This window comes from Rhineura floridana, chromosome 12, assembly GCF_030035675.1.
Source record: "Rhineura floridana isolate rRhiFlo1 chromosome 12, rRhiFlo1.hap2, whole genome shotgun sequence".
In the NCBI taxonomy this organism is placed as follows: Eukaryota; Metazoa; Chordata; class Lepidosauria; order Squamata; family Rhineuridae; genus Rhineura; species Rhineura floridana.
Window position 1 is genome coordinate 22,013,686 of NC_084491.1, and position 21,450 is coordinate 22,035,135.

The 21,450-nt window shown below is 41.9% G+C and overlaps 1 protein-coding gene across 1 annotated transcript in view; it reads right to left on the minus strand.

Annotated features, from left to right (window-relative positions):
- KCNU1 (potassium calcium-activated channel subfamily U member 1) overlaps positions 1–21,450 on the minus strand; it is a 115,928-nt gene that overhangs the window by 38,124 nt on the left and 56,354 nt on the right. Inside the window, exons 21-22 of the mRNA XM_061593375.1 lie at positions 12,655–12,816; positions 6,741–6,840 (exon numbers count right to left, since the gene is read on the minus strand). Of these exons, the coding sequence (XP_061449359.1) occupies positions 6,741–6,840; positions 12,655–12,816 (262 nt within the window). The remainder of the gene's footprint in view (positions 1–6,740; positions 6,841–12,654; positions 12,817–21,450) is intronic.

Here is a 21,450-nt window from a genome sequence, read left to right on the forward strand (position 1 = left end):
GTCGCAGGACCTGTATCCCTGTATTGCTTCATGAGAAAGCGCAGTCTTTGTTGTACATTACTCTAATAAAACACGAATTAACTACAACCTCTGGTCTGGTTCCTGAGTCGCATCCTGGGCCTGACAGACTGGTTAAAATACCCCTCAAGCTTATTATATTATTTATTACATTTCTATCCCACCCTTCCTCCCAGAAGGAGTCCAGTGCGGCACTTCCATAATTCATCCCCTGTGAAAGCCCAGCAACATTCCTCACCAGCTCACCAACATTCCAATTGGAACCATGCTGAGCCATGCAGCTTAGCAGTGTTGCTGGGATAGAATGCTCAAATGGAAAGGGCAATATGTCATGAGGTAGTGTCATTCCTTTTGGGGAATTCATTCCACACCACCACTTAGCTACTTAGGACAATCAAACTGCCACTTGAAATCATGGAATCATAGAATAGTAGAGTTGGAAGGGGCCTATAAGGCCATCAAGTCCAACCCCCTGCTCAATGCAGGAATCCAAATCAAAGCATTCCCAACAGATGGCTGTCCAGCTGCCTCTTGAATGCCTCCAGTGTCGGAGAGCCCTCTACCTCTCTAGGTAATTGATTCCATGGTTGTATGGCTCTAACAGTTAGGAAGTTTTTCCTGATGTCCAGTTGAAATCTGGCTTCCTGCAACTTGAGCCCATTATTCCATGTCCTGCACTCTGGGACGATCGAGAAGAGATCCTGGCCCTCCTCTCTGTGACAACCTTTCATGTACTTGAAGAGTGCTATCATATCTCCCCTCAGTCTTCTCTTCTCCAGGCTAAACATGCCCAGTCCTTTCAGTCTCTCCTCATAGGGCTTGGTTTCCAGTCCCCTGATCGTCCCTGCTGCCCTCCTCTGAACCCGTTCCAGTTTGTCTGCATCCTTCTTGAAGTGTGGAGATCAGAACTGGATGCAGTATTCAAGATGAGGCCTAACCAGTGGTGCATAGAGGGGAACTAATACTTCACACAATTTGGAAACTATACTTCTGTTAATGCAGCCTAATATAGCATTTACCTTTTTTGCAGCCACATCACACTGTTGACTCATATTCAGCTTGTGATCAACGACAATTCCAAGATCCTTCTCACATGTTGTATTGCTGAACTAAGTATCCCCCATCTTATAACTGTGCATTTGGTTTCTTTTTCCTAAGTGTAGAACTTTGCATTTATCCCTGTTGAATTTCATTCTGTTGTTTTTAACCCAATGCTCCAGCATATTAAGGTCCCTTTGAATTTTGTTTCTGTCTTCCACAGTATTAGCTATGCCCCTCAATTTTGTATCATCTGCAAATTTGATAAGCATGCTCTGCACCTCCTCATCCAAGTCGTTAATAAAAATGTTGAAGAGCGCTGGGCCCAGGACCGAGCCCTGTGGTACCCCACTCGTTACTTCCACCCAGTTTGAGAAGGAACCATTGATAAGCACTCTGAGTATGATTCCGGAGCCAGCTGTGGATCCACCTGATAGTTGTTCCATCCAGCCCACATTTACCAAGCTTGCTAATCATGGGGCACTTTGTCAAAAGCTTTGCTGAAGTCGAGATATATTATGTCCATGGCATTCCCACAGTCTACAAGGGAGGTTACCCGGTCAAAAAATGAGATAAGATTAGTTTGGCAGGATTTGTTCTTCATAAATCCATGTTGGCTCCTAGTAATCACTGCATTGTTTTCAAGGTGCTTCCAGATTGACTGTTTTATAATCTGCTCCAGAGTTTTTCTGGGGATTGATGTTAGACTGACTGGTCTGTAGTACCCCGGTTCCTCCTTTTTGCCCTTTTTGAAGATAGGGACAACATTAGCTCTCCTCCAGTCATCTGTCAGATCACCAGTCCTCCATGATTTCACAAAGATAAAAGAGAGCAGTTCTGAGAGTTCTTCAGCCAGTTCCTTCAATACTCTAGGATGCAGTTTATCGGGCCCTGCTGATTTGAACTCGTTAAAAGTGATTAGGTATTCCTTGCCCGTTTGTCTATCAGTCTCAAGCTCCAATCATGCCCCTTCTACTTCATGTTTCCTGGGAGGGTCAGAGACCCTTTTTTGGCAGAAGACTGAGCCAAAGTAGAAACTGAGCACTTCTGCCTTTTCTTTGTCATCTGTTATCATTTTGCCATCCTCATTGAGTAGCTGGCCACCTTTTCTTTTCTCTGTCTTTTACTATGGACATACCTGAAGAAAGCTTTTTTGTTGCTTTTAGCTTTTTTGTTGCTTTTAGCATCCCTTGCTAATCTCAGCTCATTCTCAGCTTTAGCCTTCCTGACACCATCCCTATAACTCTGTGATACCTGCCTGTACTCTTCCTTCGTGGCCTGGCCTTCATGATGGCAAGACTTTTGGGGGGGGGCACATGTTTGACTCAACCTGTGGAAGCAATGCAGCTAAAAGGCAGCATGGGATGCCTTAAATCAGGAGCTGGCATTGGACAAAAGTCTCAGGTGAACAAGCATTCAGCAAAGGCAATGCCTATGTTCTTAATTAGTCCTGAATCTATGCTGGAGATTAAGGACTTTACCAGCACTAAGATCAATGAGTTCAGTAACTGAATGGACACCACCAGCATCCCAATGAAGAGGCCCATTAGGAAGCACAAGGTACAATGCAGCCATCTAGCAAATGTAAACAATGTATAGGTTCAGTCAAAAAGTTTAGTTTTCCTGTTTTGAAATCTGATGTATTCTTAATTATGGATTTCTGCATGTCTGACAATTCCATGTTGTATCATAGGACACAGCACTCATTTCTGAATGGGTCCTGTATATTAATTAGGTATGACTGAGGAAATATTTACATGGTTGGTACATGGTATGCTAGAGATGTGCATCAGATCTGTGAGGGTGAATAATATTGTGAATTGGGGTTATTCAGGGCCTTTCCCCCCTTTCTGAGTTGAAGTGTGATGCCAATAACCTATCCATACCCTGAGTTGGATCAGGGTCTCCACAAAGCCTTATGTCGCTCTGTTTTTTTTCTACTTTTCAGTCCTGTATTCCTCTATGGTTTCCTATATCTCTATCTTTCTCTAGATCCACAGTCTTTGTAAGAAGTGAGACTATCCAAAATTCTGCCTGCAGAGTACTGAAAAGATCTGGATCATCTTTACTTAAAACACAGCAGCAGAGGGTTTTTAAAATTTAGAAGCTTCATTTAAGTTTTTTAAAAGTCCTATATTGCTTTGCTTTAACAAAAAAGAACAGGCAGGATTCACATTGTATGGTAGGTCTGTAAGGCCTATATTGCAGGTCACAAACAAGCTTTGGAAATAAAGCCCTGTGTGAAGTTACCAAGTTTAAACAAAAAACAAAAAACTTACAAGCACAAATACACACCACTTGTCCACCTCTTTGTTATTTTAAGTTAAGAAAAAGCAAAATACAAACCCCCACTTATAAGTGATTATGGAGGTAAGTGAATCCCTTTTTGTTCCTGCACAAAAAGCTCCTGGACCTATTTGTCTGTAATTGGGCTCCTGCCAGGAGGAAGGGCGAGATATAAATCAAATAATAAACAAACAAACAAATAAACAAATAAATGAATAAATAAATAAATCAGGTGATGTAATCCAGGTACCTGTAAATTTCATCCACTTTGGCCAACAGGAGGAAAAGTTATAGCTGTTTTTAGATTCTCTGTTATAGTGAATGGGGAACACAGAGCTTCATTTATATGGAGCAGCTCAGAACACAAACCACAGATCAAAGTGGAGTGGAAAGAACATGGAATGACTCAGAAATAGATCAGAATTGTTTAAAATAGATCAGAAGTTTTTAAAAGGCAGAGATAGATACAAACCAGATCTTGGAAACTGTGCCCACCCCTAATATATGTCCACATTCCCAGTCAAGAACTGTCAAGCTAGTATATTCATAAAACACTCCCTCTACAATGTTTTTCTTCTTCAGAGGGCAATAAAAGGTTCATGTCATGGGAACTTTGCTGATGAGTGATTAGAATCATAGCCAAATTAAATGATCATTTCTAACTAATTGGATTAGTCTAAATTGAATAATGAAACCTCAAGCTGTATTTAGTGGAATGTGCTTTAAATCTAATTATTAGTCTGTCAAGTGATGATAAACAATGGAAACGATCCATTCTATAGACCTTTTAATAGAAATGATTGAATAACAACTATCTAGGCAGACTAGGATATGAGGTGGTGGTGGGGAAGGCATTTTGTATACTGGGGATAAAGAAATATGCAAATTGTAAGCATACTGGAAGTTGTTTGAACACAAATTTGTTATTCTGAAATAAATAAATAAATAAAATCCACCTCCTCCACATTCCCCGCCCCTATAGTTTTGGAGTTGCAAATTAACCAGTTTTGTTTCTGAAGCTGAACCAATGATTTGCAGATTCTCCATTGTTCTTTTTTTTCAAAAAAATCCAAATTTTATCTTGTGCTTATGAAGTTGGTGCTTCCAGTTCCTTCCTGACCCACTCCCCCTTATTGCCCATCTCTGTGTTAGCAATGTGAGAAAACTCATGACTGGGTGTACTCAGGATTATAACTGGTTGGACTTGAAAATATTTTTGTGTGATATTTTGTTGATATGCAGATGTCCAAAATACTGCTAAAGTAGTGCGTGAAAAAACCCTTGATGTATTCATGAGCTCCCACCTTCACTGGAGCTTTGTCCTCCAGTGAATATGTGTTAGGAATTCATGTTATCTTTGCAGATAACCATGTCTGGGTGAGTGGTATACTTACTGCTTGATGATGTAACTGGATGGTCTTTCCAAATTCCCCACCATTTTAAATATAGTCAAGCTGCTGGACACCCTGCCTGTTTTTATATATAAACAGCCCCTGCCTTCTTTATTGCTTGTCATTAGGGTTTTTTTTTTGGTAATCCCTGTGCAGCAGCCAGGGATTCCTATTAGCATCTCCTTCACTGGCTGCTGTTGGGTTCTTAAAGCAAGATGTTTCAGTGTGGATTTATGGTCATGATATCCTATCTTCCTTTTTATCCTACCATTTTCTTTATCTGTCTCATATTATGAACAGGAACAATAGGATTGGAAGGATGCAGCATACTGACTCATCTAGAGTTCCTAACTTAGGGGCAGAATTCAGTGCATTTCAGGGCCAGTGTTACTACTGGGCATGCTTGGGCAGCTGCTGGGGACCACTGTCTCTCTGAGCACCCCTAAGCACTGTCTCCCTGAGCACCCCTATTATTGATATTAGCTAGGCACTTTCATTTGTGTATTGTTTTGGGGCCTGTTAAAAATGTTTTTCTTTAGGCAAGCCTAAACCAGTCATGCAATTATAACACATAAGCTTATTCTATTAGGTATATATTGTGTATATGGTTAGTTCTGATTTTACTTATTTTGCTAACTTTTAGGTCAACTTGTTTTCAAGGTTTGATTTTATCAGCATTTTTAGTGAATATTTTATATGGTTTGATGTCAACCGTTTAGAGATTTTTGGTGATCACACTGTATATAAATCATAGGAACATAGGAAGCTGTGTTATACTGAGTCAAACTATTGGTCCATCTAGCTCAGTATTGTCCGCACTGACTGGCAGTGGCTCTCCAGGGTTTCAGGCAGGGCACTCTCCCAGCCCTACCTGGAGATGCTGGGGATTGAACCTCGGACCTTCTGCATGCAAAACAGATGCTCTATATTTATATAGTTATTTATAGAATTTATTAGTCACCCATCTGGCTGGCTGTCCAGCCACTCTGGGTGCTGTACAAAATAGGCATACAATACATAGACATTAAAAATCTAAAAACAATGAGGATAAAACCTAGCCCACCCCAAAAGCTTGCCTGAAGAGCCAGGTCATCAAGGCCCGGCGGAAACTCATCATAGAAGGGGCATGATGGAGATCATTTGGGAGGGAGTTCCACAGGGTGGGGGGCACAATTGAAAAAGCCCTCTCTCTAGTCCTCACCAGTTTGGCTGTTTTGACTGATGGGATGGAGAGAAGGTCTTTTGAGACTGATCTTGTTGAGCGGCATAGCTGATGATGCTGGAGGCGCTCCTTTAGATAGACTGGGCCGAAACCGTATAGGGATTTGAAGGTCAAAACCAACACCTTGAATTGGGCCCGGTAAGCAACTGGTAACCAGAGCAGCTCTTTTAGCACTGGAGTGGTATGATCTCGCCGGCGGCTGCCTTTAATCAGGTGCGCCGCCGCATTTTGTAGCAGTTGCAGCTTCCGGACCATTTTCAAGGGTAGTCTTATGAAGAGCGCATTACAGTAGTCTAGGCGAGAGGAGACCAGGGCATGTACCACCAATGGGAGCAGATGATTGGGAATGCTCTACCACTGAGCTGTACCCCTTTCCTATTAATCCTGGTGTAGCTGCCATGGTAATTTCTCACAATACCTCTAATGCATGCTTCTGCCCTCCCTGTTTCTTTTTCCTTGTGTGCTTTTTTTATAAAGATTTTAAGCCTGGAGGTGGGCTTAGAGTTTTGCCAGTGTTTATTGCTGCCTGCCCACCAGAGTCCACTCAGTCAAGCAACCAGGGCACAGTTTACCCAGGGGGATCCAGCATACTTAGAGCCAGACATGATGCCTTTAATGGCTGCACGAAAGCACATATTCAGGAGCTGAAGCTTTTCCCCAATGTGAAACATTTCTCAGATGCACCATGTGAATGTGTGTGCATGCCACTCAGGAGCTGAAAGCACAGGAACCCTGCTCAAAAGAAGTTAATAGCCTAACACTCATCCTACATACAGTGCACCTACCAGGAGGGCCTGCTCAAAAGGAACAGCTTCACACCAATGGAACATTCCTGTGGAGTCTAGAGAGGTTTCACTGTACTCATCTTCCAAGATTTCTGGTGGTCTGTAAGGACAAAGAAATCCATGATGGTGTTGATTAAAATAACATCACCAATAGTAGTAGTAGTAGCAGCAGCAACATGACACCATTTACTGTATATACAAGGCACTACGCAAAGAATGAGAAAACTTCATTCTTTCCACCCAAAGGGCTTACAATCTGGAAATACACGAAAAGGAAACAACAGAGGATGGGGGAAATAATGGAGGTAAAGTTCTGCCAGGAAAGAATGTGCAGCGATTACAGCTGCAAGCATTTTGGGTATTGTAAGTTACATCTGCAGTATCAGAGTACTGCGAGTAGAGATGGAAAGATGTGTCAATTTTGGTTCTCTCAGTTTCTCATTTTTCCAATCTTAAATTTGGTTCTCTACATTTCTGCAGCAATTTTTTTTTAAATAAAAGCATCCTCATGATAATTCTCCAGCATTATTTGTGTAGGCAGATTTGACTAATGTACACATTTTGCAAGCAGTTTTTCTCATATAATGAATATATTTGTTATTTTCACTCATACATTCATTTTTATGCAAACTTTCCCTTATTGTATACATTTTTGTATACGTTGGCTGGTTGGCGAACTGCATTGCAAGATTCAAATAAGTGCAAATTTTGAAGGATGCCTGGGTTTTGGTTCTCATATTGTTGTGGAAAGTGCACATTCGAACTGAATCACATTTCTCCCCCATCGCTAACTGTGAGTATGGGGCTGTTCCATAGGCTTCATGGAAAACCTGAGAGCGGCCTATTGAAAGTAAAAGAGGTGTTTCACAGAGGCATTCTGGGACACAAATCTAGGCATATGGAGCAACAAGAAAGAGAAAATTGTTTCAGGGGTCAGGGAGACTTTCAGATAGCTGAGAATGGTGAAATTGGAAGAACAAAGATCATAGGCAGGAATGTCTCAGGATATAAGAACAGAGATATAAGGCTATGGAGGAATAGGGCCATGAAAGACTTTGATGGCAATAATGTGAAGCGTTTGGAGGATCTAAGAGTGGACAGGAAGCTTGTGTGGGAATTTAAAGACGAGCATCACACACACAGAGAGAAATGAGAGAACTGAATTATCTATCTATCTATCTATCTATCTATCTATCTATCTATCTATCTATCTATCTATCTATCTATCTATCTATCTATCTATCTATCTATCTATCTATCTATCTATCTATCATCTATTGTGCAGCAGAGTGCTGGATTGCCATGAGCAGACCACGGTGAGGTAAGAGAAGATCATTGAGAAGACTGCAGTAATCAAATCAAGAGATTACTGAGACATGGACTAGATAATTTGAAAAAGGGACGGAAAGTGTTTTTTGTAATCTTGTACCAGGAAAAGTGGCATGAATTGATGACAAGACTGAATTGGGTGGGGGCAAAGAAGGGAATGGGGGTCAAGGAGATAACCTGCTCAATAGGGTGATCAAGGGCTGCTGAGAGCAGGATACAGGGAATGCTGCTGTGCTGGCTCAGAGCCAACAGGGGCCCCGGACTCTGAGTTAGGTATGGATCGATCTGTCAGTTTCAATTCTCTCCATTTTTCATTTTACCATCTTACATTCAGTTTTCCACATTTCTATAAACCATTTCTTCATGAAAATTGTCAGCATTTTAGTGCAAATTTCTACCAATAAACACATTTTGTATGCTATGTTCACTAATATATGGATTTTAATCCACACTTTACCCTAGTATATGAATTGTTGACACATTACTTAACTGGAGGACTGCATTGCAAAATTCAGAGAAGTGTGAATTTCAAAAGATAGTTGTGTTTTGGTTCTTGCATTGTTTCAGAAAGTGCAAATTAGGTAGGTTGACATGTAAATACAAACTGCATCAAATTTCTACCCCAACCCTACTCATTTTTAAGAAAACAAGTTTCTGGGTTTTGAGGAATGAAAAATATGAAGCAAAATATCCATGTACCATTGGAAAGTATTTATTTTTTGAATCATTGAATCATAGAATCATAGAATAGTAGAGTTGGAAGGGGCCTATAAGGCCATCAAGTCCAACCCCCTGCTCAATGCAGGAATCCGAATCAAAGCATTCCCAACAGATGGCTGTCCAGCTGCCTCTTGAAGGCCTCCAGTGTCGGAGAGCCCACCACCTCTCTAGGTAATTGATTCCATGGTTGTATGGCTCTAACAGTTAGGAAGTTTTTCCTGATGTCCAGTTGAAATCTGGCTTCCTGCAACTTGAGCCCATTATTCCGTGTCCTGCACTCCGGGACGACCGAGTAGAGATCCCGGCCCTCCTCTATGTGACAACCTTTCATGTACTTGAAGAGTGCTATCATATCTCCGCTCAGTCTTCTCTTCTCCAGGCTAAACATGCCCAGTTCTTTCAGTCTCTCCTCATAGGGCTTTGTTTCCAATCCCCTGACCATTCTTGTTGCCCTCCTCTGAACCTGTTTTGAGATATGAACTTCTCATTGTTTTCACTTTTTAGCTAACGAGCGACTCATGAGTGCTAGAGAGAAATACAAAATAACACACATACCTGGGAAAACTAAAAAATGGCTTCAAAATGACCCAGGAAGTCTCTTCTCCAGAGAATGTAGAAAGGACTGTCTGGTTCATTTTGAAGCTGTTTTTAGTCTTTCCTGGTGCATGTGTGACTTTGTATTTTTCTCTAGGCTGGGACAGTGGAGAAAGGACAACCTGGCTCATTTTGAAGGGATGTCACAGATCATTTTGAAGCTTCCCCCCCACACACACACCTTTCCAGGTGGAGAAGTGAGTGTTGTTCAGAGAAAATGACTGAGAAATCTGACATCTTAATATAGTTGTGAGTGGGCAATAGCATGTCCACCCAAAAGCAAAAGGTAGCAGCGAAGAAAGGATTTCATATTCTTTCAAACAGATTTAATTTCATGCATTTTTATATGAGTGTGTAAACAACTGTGCAAATGCAAATAAAATCCGTCAGTCCAGTGTTGCTGTGCTAATATTGGGAGGGAGGGGCTAAGAAAGGGTGATAGTTTCAGTGTTGTTACCCAGTCTCTTGATGGGTTGGTTCTGTTTGTTTGCTTGTTTGTTTGTGGGTTTTTAAAAAAAGGAAAATGCAGTTGGAGGAGGCTGTTAAATTTATTGTAGCACCACATGGGGTGTGTGTGATTAATTCCTTCCCATACATGATTGAAGAGAATAAGGAAGTTGGGAAGAGTAGGTGGGTGGATGATTGCTGGTGGTTTAATCACTTAAATGGATGTATATTCATGTCAAAGGCTTACATTTGTTTTGCCGAGAAGGAAAAAAGGAAAAGGAGAGAGTGGCTGTTTGATTTGTGTTGATAACATTATACTGTATCTTTTTTAAAAAAAAAAAATAACCACAACATATGCTCTCAGAATTCATTGCTTGCTTTTGGATCTTGAATTTATCCAAGCATCTGAATGTGGGCTCCTGCAAATCTTAAAAAAATCTTAAATCTCTTTTGATCCGTTTCCCCACCAGCACCATCTGAAACACCTCACCTGGTTTTGTACTGAATGTACCAATGCCGATCTAAGATCAATGGATGAAAGTCCTAAAGTAATAAAACTGGTTTACTACCTATGAAACTTCTTTGCATGGTTGAAGGTTGGCATTGGGGACCAACAAGGCTCTTGTGCCTTGCTGTGTGGCAGGCAGGAATTCAACATGTTAAACATTTACTATAATGGAAATACAGTAATAGTATAAAACCATTACCTGCTGACTTCTATCCTGTCAGATATCTTATTACTTGTGTGTGTCCCCTTGATTATTTTGGGGTCCTCCACCCCACCCACAAAAGCAGTTATGAATTTGCATATGATCCAACACATGTACCCAGTTTATGCTACTTTGCACTCTCTTATTTATTTATTTATTTGATTTCTATCCTGCCCTTCCTCCCAGTTGGAGCCCAGGGTGGCAAACAAAAGCACTAAAAACACTCTAAAACATCATAAAAACAGACTTTTAAATATAAGACATCTTTAAAAACATTTTTTAAAAGTTTTAAAAAACATTTTTTTAAAAAAGTTAAAAAACATGTTTGTTTGTTTTTAAAAAAAGGTTTAAAAACATATTCAAAAGCAATTCCAACACAGATGCAGTCTGGGATAAGGTCTCCACTTAAAAGGCATTTTTTCAGATGAGGTGCAGTGTAACAAGCACAGAAAATCTTATGGGCTCCCTGATGCAGTGGTGGCTGGTGCTCCTTGGGACTGGAGCGGTCAGAACAAATCACAGGCAGGGCCAATTTATTCTAGTTTTGTTCCCATCCTCCCTGCTGAGTTCTAAAAAGTGAACACTGGGGCTAAGGAGGGGGAGGAAACTGACAGCCAGACCTGGAGTGGTTGTTAAGTAAGAAGGCGGGAGGGAGCTGGCTGAACTTAGGCTGAGGTTGATGGGGCAGGGCCCCACTCACCCTAATGGACCACTGCCCTGAACATGATGTTGTAGGAAACAAATGTGGTCTGGCTAACATCATATTTACCTCATCAAGAATGACGTCTCTGGGAAAGCGGCTCCATTGATAAATGTGATCATTGTAAGTGAGAGCTTTTCTAGGGGAATATCACATTGCATTGTACCTTGCATTTTCCTCCCACTCATCCACCTACTCTCTTGGAAATCAGATGTAGTGGCTGAGCTAGTATTCAGACTTTAAACACAGCATTATACCTTGAGCAAGTCTATCAGATTCCACTGTTTGACTGAGCAATCACATCACAAACAAACATGAGCTCAGATTGGTCCATCTATCTTTGCATGCCTCCACTTGGACTGGCAGCAGGTCTCTAGGGTCTCAGGCCTGAGGTCTTCCCCAGTTCTGCTGTCTGATAAGCTTTTGAATGGAAAATCATAGGACTGAATGAAAAACATGTGCTCTTTGAGTAAGTTCCACACGGCTTCCAAAACAAACCAACAGGATGCCAACCAGTTGAGTGAAACAAAAGACATCTCTTTGTGTAATCAATGAAGTGGCAAAGAAGGTGCTGTGCAAAGCTAGAGAAATTTTCCTATGAAAACTCCCCTTCAGATGTTATGAACAAGCATAACAGCTAACTTCAGGAGAGAGACAGCACAGGAGCATAGGAACCTGTCTTATACTGAGTCAAACCATTGGTCCATCTATCTCAGTTAGGGATGGGATGTGTTGGCCGGGGCCAGTTCAAAAGCATCCCCTTGACTTAACAGGCCAGCATTGATTTGAGCTTGTTCTTTGTCTGCTAACTGCTGCTTTTACCAATCCGGGTTTTTTTTTTCCATTGGAAAAACTATTGATATTAATATCGATAATTTTGAAAAGAAATACTGGTTTTTGAATGGAAATATCAATAAAACCACCATCCTTAATATCAATATTTTAGCGGTGAATTTCTTTTTTTTATAAATATGATTTCGAAAATAGCTGTGGAAAATTGCTACATAAAAATCTAATCGACAATGAAAGGGGCAGAGCAATTCAAATGCTGGGAAGCCAGTGGAAGGGTGACCAGCAGAGGAGGAGCCAGCAGAAAGCTCCATGGCATCCTCCTCCCGCTCAGGAGCCACTGGCCTGGCTGAATGCCGGCTCCATTGGGAGTCAGCTGGGAAGCCCCAGCTCCCTCAAATAGGCCTCCTGGGGAGTAAGGGCTCCCTGTAGACCATAATGGAGATTATTTTACTGTGCCAGCCTTTTGGCTGGCAGAGTTTCCAGGTAGAGTAGGACCCAGGGGAGGGCTCTGAACACAAGGAGGATCTCGTATAAGTCCCCCCGCAGCTCCTCTGCCTGTGGCTCCTCCCCCACCATGCCTCCAGAACACCCCATTTGGGGGCTTCCACCAGCTTGTGCTCACCCTCCGTCCACCAGGCTGGCTGACTCCGACGGATCCCCAGTAGCATCGGCAGCCTCCTGGTCATGCCACGGCTCAGCTGCAGCAGAAGGCCTGCCGGTGCTGCCTGGGCTCCACAGCATCCAACTCACTCCGGCCCAGTGGAAAGGTGAATTGGATTGCATCCTAAGTGAATTAATGGAAAATTTGGTACCAAATCAAAATTGGGCGGATTTCTAGCACTTCCCTAATCTCAGTATTGTCCACACTGATTGGCAGTGGTTTTATAGGGTTTCAGAGCTTGGAAAAGTTACTTTTTTGAACTACAAGTCCCATCAGCCCCAGCCAGCATGGCCACTGGATTGGGCTGATGGGAGCTGTAGTTCAAAAAAGTAACTTTTCCAAGCTCTGGGTTTCATGCAGGGTTTTTTTCCCCCAGCCCTACCTAGAGATGCTGGGGATTGAACCTGGGACCTTCTGCATGCAAAGCAGATGCTATGCCCCTGAGCTACAGCTCTGACCCTTGCACATGTGGCAAACAATACTTGGGTGTAATGGCTGAAGCAGATCTGAGATAGAACTGGGGAAAATAATGCCTTTCTAATAATATTTTGTAATGACCCCTTTCTCAGTGGTAGAGGATGGGCTTTGCATCCAGAAATTCACAGTTTCAATCTCCACATACTCCAGTGGATCAGGTGGAAATAGGGATGGGGGAGAAATTCAGTTTGGTTTGCATTTTAATGCAAACCTACCTAATTTTCACATCCTGAAGCAATACGGGAAACAAAACATAGCTATCCTTTGAACTTTGCACTTCTCCAAATTTCATGATGCTATTCTCCCATCAAAGAATGTGTATATAAATGCATGTAGTACTGAAAAGTGTGAATTAAAATGCATATATTTATGAAAATGAGATACAAAACTGCATTAGGGTAGGGAAACTGATTGCAAAAAAATGTGGAAAATTGTATACAAAAATGTGGATGTTAGGAGAAATGCTGGCGAATTGTCTCTTTAAAAAATTCACAAACTGATGTGGAAATGTGGAGAATGCAAGTTAGGACTGGAAAAAATGAGAAGCTGGGAGAAACTGAAATGGACAGATTTATCCATCCCTAGGTAGCAAGCCCTCTGCTTTGGAACTTGAGAGCTGCTACCAGTGAAAATGCTGGCCTCAATGGACAAATAATCTGAGCTGGGAGAAGGCACCTTCCTATGTTCCTAAGAGTCTTATTCAAAGAAACAAACCTGGGAGGGCTTAAACCTAGGAGGAGAAGAGGATATATGCATGCCAGCCTTAACCTAAATGTCCCTGGATGTGCTTGCTCTACCCTTCCCAGATGGTGTGATGGGAGCTTGTAAGCACATTCGGCTGAACACACTGGTAAGGCAGGGTTCCTCATCACGAGGAGATGTGTAATCACTTACAAGACCCATTTAGACCTTCCTACTCAAAGTGAGAACATGGGCGGAGTTTAAACTGGTGCACTGAACACATGTACACCCTCTCTCCAGTTTAAGCCCTTGTGTGTTCATTTGAAAGCTCATATCAGGTTAAGGTTGCAATCATATCCATGTTTACCTGAGAGTAAGCCCAATTTAACACTAGCTTAATTCCAAATAAACATGCATAGGATTGAGGGCTCACATTTCATTTCTAGGAAAGTGCATACAAATATACAGAGTGCCTTGTGGCCTTGAAAGTTTTCCAGGGTTTACAAATACCCTTTCATCATGAAATTAAATTGAAGTTATACATGCTGCAGAAAGCTGATTCCTTAATGGCACCAGAAATTAATGATGGCTCCTTGCCAAATACCCATATAGTATTCAGTGAATAGCAGAGGTTAGAATGTGTGCTTGGGGTCATGTTTACAAAGCAGGAATCAAAACACCAGTAGAGGGTCATGTTCTTAGTAATTTAGAATGGGCTTCTTTGAAAGGAATCACTAGGAAGCTGCCTTATCCCGAATCAGAGTATTGGTCCATCCAGTTCAGTACTGAGTACAGACACTGGCAGTGGCTCTCAAGTGTTTCAGGGATGGGACATTTGCTGTCCTACCTGGAGATGCTAAGGACTGGATCTGGGACCTTCGGCATGCAAAGCTCAGAATTATATTGTAAGGGTGTACACTGGATTTGGCTGAAGTCCAAGCTAAATTGGACTGATTTGAGGGGATCCAGACATTAGGTTGGGTTGTCAGGAGGCAGGGCATCAGGCAGGAAGGAGAGTCAGTTGGGCACAGAGTGTGGGCTTTCCTACCCCATTTCTCCTGATTGGCTTCTTTTTCTTTTTCTTCCTGCTAGATGCCCCACCTCTGAGGCAGCACTGTGCATGATGGGACCTTTTACTAACCAGCTGGTAAGCAGGAAGATTCCATCCTGCATGGTGCAGGTTCCTGTTCCTTTGCAAGGAGCTTCCCTGGCAGTACCATGCAGAATCAAACTGACCTGATCTCAGTCAGGGGAGGAGGAGATATGATTCCTCCTTCTCCCCCCATATGCTTAATTATGCTTTTAAATCCTTAATTAAATATTAGCCTCAGCCGCAGATTGATCTGGGACTGGATACTGGGTGAGCTTGGTGGTCCACAAGGCAGCACAGGGCAGGTCTGTATGACCCAGGGCCCTGAATTGGGACAATGGAGTAAAACTGGAGGAGTGTCTCTCTGCATGGCCCTAATGGATTGTATTCTACACATTGCTATGACCAATCCAAATTTGCCAACCCATTCTCACTCTGAGAAATTGGAGGGCTGCTGACAACAAGAATAGACGATGCAAGGATAGATGAAAAATAGTCAGATGCTCTACCCCTGAACTTCCCAAAACATCACTGATATTAGTGGATAATATGGGAGGATAAGTTAGCCAGTGTATCTCAGTTGTCCTACACCAAGAATAGACATTTCTGTCCATTAGTCATATGGCACCTCCCCAGCATTTGAAACCTCCTCCCTCCTGCCTGGATGATGGATCGGTCAGATGGTGATTAAATTGTGTTTTGGCAAGAGCAAAGCTATCTTGTTGCAAGCTCTTTTAACTCAGCCCAGCTCAGCAAATCAATCAGTGCACACTTTTCCATCATCATAAAACCATGATCTATGTACACAAGCTGTCACAGATGATATCTCCCTTCACTCAAAATGTTATAGGAAGCATCTATGCCCCAGAGGAAACACCTGTCAGAGCCCTGGGTAGGGAAATAAAAAGGGAAGACTGCTTGGAGCACACTTCATCACAAAGGCATCCTTCTCCAGATAGCATTGCAAAAGGATAAAAAAGAAGATGTTCATCTGTCTCTCTGTGTCTTAACTAATGTTCCCTTCTGCCATATTCTCAGCAAATGATGTGAGCCTTTCAGGAATCTACTTTTCTTGGGAGAACAGTGAATCATTGTGGTGAATACAGTATCTGCACTGGGGATCATCAGGAACATGAAGCTGGAAAAAGAGAGGCTTAGAAGAGATCAGCACAGATACCGAGTGCCAGGGATGAACACAATGGCCCAGCCTTCCAAAGAAATTTCACAACCCTGATTGTGTTTTGCCTAAGCAAGTTAAAGGCTAAGCTCTTTGAAATGTAGCTGGGAAGCTGTTTTCCACCAAGCAGTGCCAGCTCCAGGTTTAAGGAGCCCTTGGGCAAGATGACAGACAAAAGCAACCACAGTGTCCAACCACTGCACCACATGGGCTCTCAATCCCACCAGTTAGTAATGTTTTCATAAGAACATACAGTTGGAGTGACTGTGTGAAATCCTCTTTCACAGAGGCTACAGAAGTTTCCCTTGCCACTTCAGTGCTATGGTTTTGGAACTTGGTTGCCTCTGTTCACCCCCACTTTCCATTGCCATGAATTAACACCACTTGGCTTAGAACAACTTGGCAAAGCATTTTGTGAAAAGTAATAAAGTTAGCACATATGTAGAGGTGCTGTTTGTAATTGAAAAGGGGTAATTATTTAAAGCATTCCAGCCCCTAATCAGCAAAAAGCTTCTGTGGACAGGTAAAACCAATCACTAAGCAAGTTGTAATAATCTACTACTGATTATCACCACTAAATCAACATTTTCCATTAGTAGCTAGTTAGTGGGCTAATTTAATTAAAGGTGTTGCTTGTCAACAGATTTGTGGGGATCTGGATAGGGTGATAGAGTCTTCTTTTTTCTGATTAGGGAAGTGAATTAACATCACATAACCAGTCTGTTTGATCAAAAAAAGAAATATCAAAGTCACAATGGAGAACTCACTGAAAGTTATCTCAGTGTGCAGCAGAGAACAAACTCAGTGTTAAGAATTTTTAAGAAAGGGTTTGAAACTAAAACATCATGATGCCATTCCATCAATTTATGGGCCGGGGCCCAAGGGGCTCATATGCACTTCAAAATCACTATCATGCCAGCATTTGCAGGGTTTGTTCCAGGGGTTTTCTGGGGGTGGGGGAGGGAGAGGGGAAGCTTGGACAAAGTGTTCTCAGTGAACCCCCAGCTGTTGCAGTTGCCTATTCACTTGCCTTTCCCCCTGGACTTCTCAGAGACAGAGAACAAGGCATGTGGAGGTAAATGCTCCTTCTTCTCATTTATCTCACTGATTATGTACTTGGAGAAGTCAGGTGAACAGAAATAAATAGCAAGGAGGGGCTGGCAAAGGGCTCCATGGATTGACAGTGGGTCCTCTATCAGGGTATGGGCTTTGTGAGGTGCCTAATGCTCTTGACCAATGATGCCAGTCTCGTGCATTTGCATGTCCTAGTGCCAAGTGGTGGCTAATGCTCATTGGGACTGGTAGAGCAGAAGACAGGGAGACCAACAGCAACTGAACCCAGAGCCATAACAGCCAAAGCCACCCCCTGCCTGGTTGTAAGAAGGCAAGCAAGTATGGGCTGGCTGGGGGCAGATTGAGGTTGGTGGGGCAACTCCCCATTTGCCCAAATGGACAAACCCCCACTGCCCTTACTTTTGGAGTCAGGCTTTCATGGGGCTATTACTGGACGGGGGAGGCTGACAATCCCCTGTGCATGTAGTAGGCAGCCCTTTGGATCCCAGTCATGGGAGAATAAGTCTCAGTCGCTTGCAGGAGGAATGAAATTGAGAATTGTGTGATTGGCAAGTCTAACTGCATGGAGCAAATCCAATGCACACTTAAGGGTTCAGGATTTGGTCCTACCCAAGGGGTATATATTTTCATAACCTAAATCCAGCAGGTGGCCAGCTGTGCCCCTTATTGCCTGGATCTCCTTCTCAATCCCCTTCCTACCTGTTTAACTCAAGCTCTCAATCCAGCAATTAAATAAGAGTCATTACGATGTAATTTACAGTAAATTTGTAAATGTTAGAAATTACTGTGGGTAATTACAGTATACAGAGTGTACTGCCAGGAGGGTTCAGCCATTCATCACATCCTCAACACAGAACCAAGGGTTGGCCAGATTATAAATAGCTTAGTTTACACACGTTCACAATTAGCCAACTCACCTTTATGTACTTGGAGTAGGTAGGTTGAATTCAGATAGCCGGCTTTTCTACAACATGTGATGTTACTTGTTGGAGGGACTCCACCCAGAGATTTAATTAGGTCTCGGGTGCCAAAATCTTTTATATGGCTATATCTAGGTTTTGCAGTTATATCAGTGTTGGCATGTAAGAATCCTACATCTACCCTTTCACATCATAGAATCATAGAATAGTAGAGTTGGAAGGGGCCTACAAGGCCATCGAGTCCAACCCCCTGCTCAATGCAGGAATCCAAATCAAAGCATCATATATTTCTGTCCCCCACATCTCACCAGTGCTGTTTTCTGAACTTCTCAATGCATGCTAAGGCATGACAGACATACAAGGAACTCCCATTAACTTATGCAGTTTGAGTCCCATGGAAATATACATAATTGTCTGAATCAACATGCAGTGGGTTCCGTGGTCCTATTTGGTGTGTGGGGGAAGAATGGACCTTGCTGAATCCATGGTAGAATGCAGAGCCCCAGTGTATCTTGCAACCTGGCTCTACAACATTCTGATGTCAGTAACACAACCATATTTTTTTTGCAGAGTGTGTGCATGGGGGGGGGGGATTTCACTTTTGAGAAGCTAGTTCCACTCATTGCAAAATGAACTTTTAGTCTAGAGCAAGGGCTGAACTTTTAAACTGTAGGGAGTTTGATCCAGGCCTTGCTCTAATCTAAATCTCCTCTGACATGCTAGTTAACAATGCCTCATGCTAACAGACCTTATACTGACTGGCAGCTATTCTCCAGGGTGTAAGACTGGAGTCATACCAAACCCTGCCTAGAGATGCCAGAGATGGATCTGGACCTTCTGCATATAAAAAAAATGTGCTCTACCATTAAGTTGCAGCCCAGGAATATTGCAAGGAATATGGTTGCATGGAGGAACATTCAGCTATGTGAACCCCCACCGGCAGTCTGAAGTAGAACAGAACAGACGTTTATCATATCTGCAAAATATACGTATGAAGCATCTGCCTTCATGTTTTGCCTTAATTCATAAACACATCAAAATCCTAGCAGTCCTCATATGAATGATCTAACCCAGGTCAAAATGATCAAATTCTGTAAGTCCAGGAAGAGTGAGCACATGCATGCACCCTTTCGGAGTAGTAACCATAATGGAAGGATGAGGCAGAGCTATGGAAGTTGGACTATTCCAACAAAAATAAAAAAGGAAGAAGAAATTGCTGCAGTTCATATGTTTGTCTGTGCTCAGAAATGGAAGATAGTCAAGTGAATGCTATTGGAATTCATTCACATCATTGGGAGTTTTTTTAAAGTCCACAAACAGTATGTAATTAAATACTTATTTTTTAACATTGTTTTGATGTTTCCTTTACATTGAAATGAATGTAGGCTACATAGGTTACATAAACAGTTACATAACTTACATTAAATAGGGGCAAGTGAGATGAATAATTTAGCATTTGGCAGAAACTGAACTGCAGTGGAATGGAAGCAGCACTGATTGTGAAAAATACAGGTTAGAATGGAAATTGCTGCCTGCTTGCATCCCAAGGTGGACAATGCATGAGAAGGCTGGGGGTACTTGCCCTCACATGGAGGCAGCAGACCTCTTTCCCACCTTTTTGGCTGGTTCCCTCGATGCTGGGAAAGGCCTCCTCCTAAGGAATATTACTTCTCATAAGTAATAACCTCATAATGATTCAAAGTATACTCATGAGCAAGCCAAGGGAACTAGAAAATGGAAGTGGCTGTTAGGGATGCATTGAACAACCCTACCTAATTCACACTTTCTGAAACAATACACAAATTGAAACACAGCCGCCTTTCAAAATGTGCACTTCTCTGAATTATGCAGTGCAGTTCTCCAGTCACATAATATGTACAAAAAGCACATATATTTTATAGCATTGCAATAGGTTTTTGTTGTATGGGCTTTTCTCTCATTCTTCTTTGTTTTAAGTACAGTTTATATGTTACATTCTTTATATATTTTTTCAATAAAAAGTGTATACAAAAACTGTATATACTAGGGTAGAGTCTGCACACAAATTCACGTATTCCTGAATATGAGATACAAAAATGCATTAAAATAGGGGGAATTGCTTTGCAAAAATCTTCTGGCTGTGGGCAGTATAAAAATTGAATAAAATAAAATAAATAAATAAAATAAATATATTAGGGGAAAATGCATTCAAAGATGAGTATATTAGGAGAAAATTGCAGTAAAAAGCTGATGAATGTTCATGAGGAGTACTGAACTGAAGACTGGAAAAATGAGAAAGCGAAAGAAACTGAAATTGATAGATCTGCCCATCCCTAGTGCCTGTACAGCTAAATCACTGCCATTTATAGGAGAGTCTAAGGAGGAAGGAGTTTTGTAGCTCTTCATGGTTGAGGCAAGGCAAAAACAAAAACAACAGCAAAGCAAAAAAAGGCAAAGCACAGCAGAGCTAAGCCCCTCTGGCTGTGGCTTGCCCCACTCCTTTTCTTACACAAGAAGTGTTCTGGGAGAATAAGGCACATTTGGTGCCATTCCTACATGCTTCAGAGAAATGAGCCAATGGCACATTCACTCATATTAACTGCACTCTCAAAGGCATCCTTGATTTGGCAGACAGGTGTTCTCCTCTCTTTTTTTTTCCTAAAAAGAAAGGGAGGGAAAGTGGCAAACTATGTTTCTGATGTGCCAGGTGCTGCCTTCTGGCGTTAGGATGCAAAGGAGAGTTTCCTGCAGCAAAAATACAGGCAGCTTGAATTTCCCAAGAACCTCCACTGTGGGGTAAAAGCCAGGTGAGGTCAGAAGTTAAAACCACCCTGTCCAAGCTGACAAAAACATAAGGGGGGTTGCTTTCTTTAATGTAACAACACATTTACCCACCCCTGCCTGTCTCCCTTTCCTGGAGAACAGAGTTTTACACTTGTCCTTCACACAAATAACCCGAGGGTGGGAATTATTCAGAAAGCTCATGTTTGACACCCCATCTGTTCATTTCTGACAGCGATATATAATGTAAAGCTATAAAAACTTGAAAAATAATGCAACATAAAAAGGGATTGACTCGGCTCCAAGAGGCCATAAACGGTAACAAATACCACTGTGTGATTTATTTTGTGCTGTAATCTTTACAGTAAGTCATCTTTCAGACATTTCCTTGTGACAGGTTTTAATAATATTAATGCCCAGAGCAATCCAAATCATCGCCAATAGACATATTTATCAAGCTGCCAATCCAAGTAAATGAAATTCTATAAGCAATAATGTAACATGTTAAAAGGGAGCTAATAAAACAAGTCAGCAGAGAAATATTACTTCAAAGAATTCTCCCTTCTCTCTCTCTAATC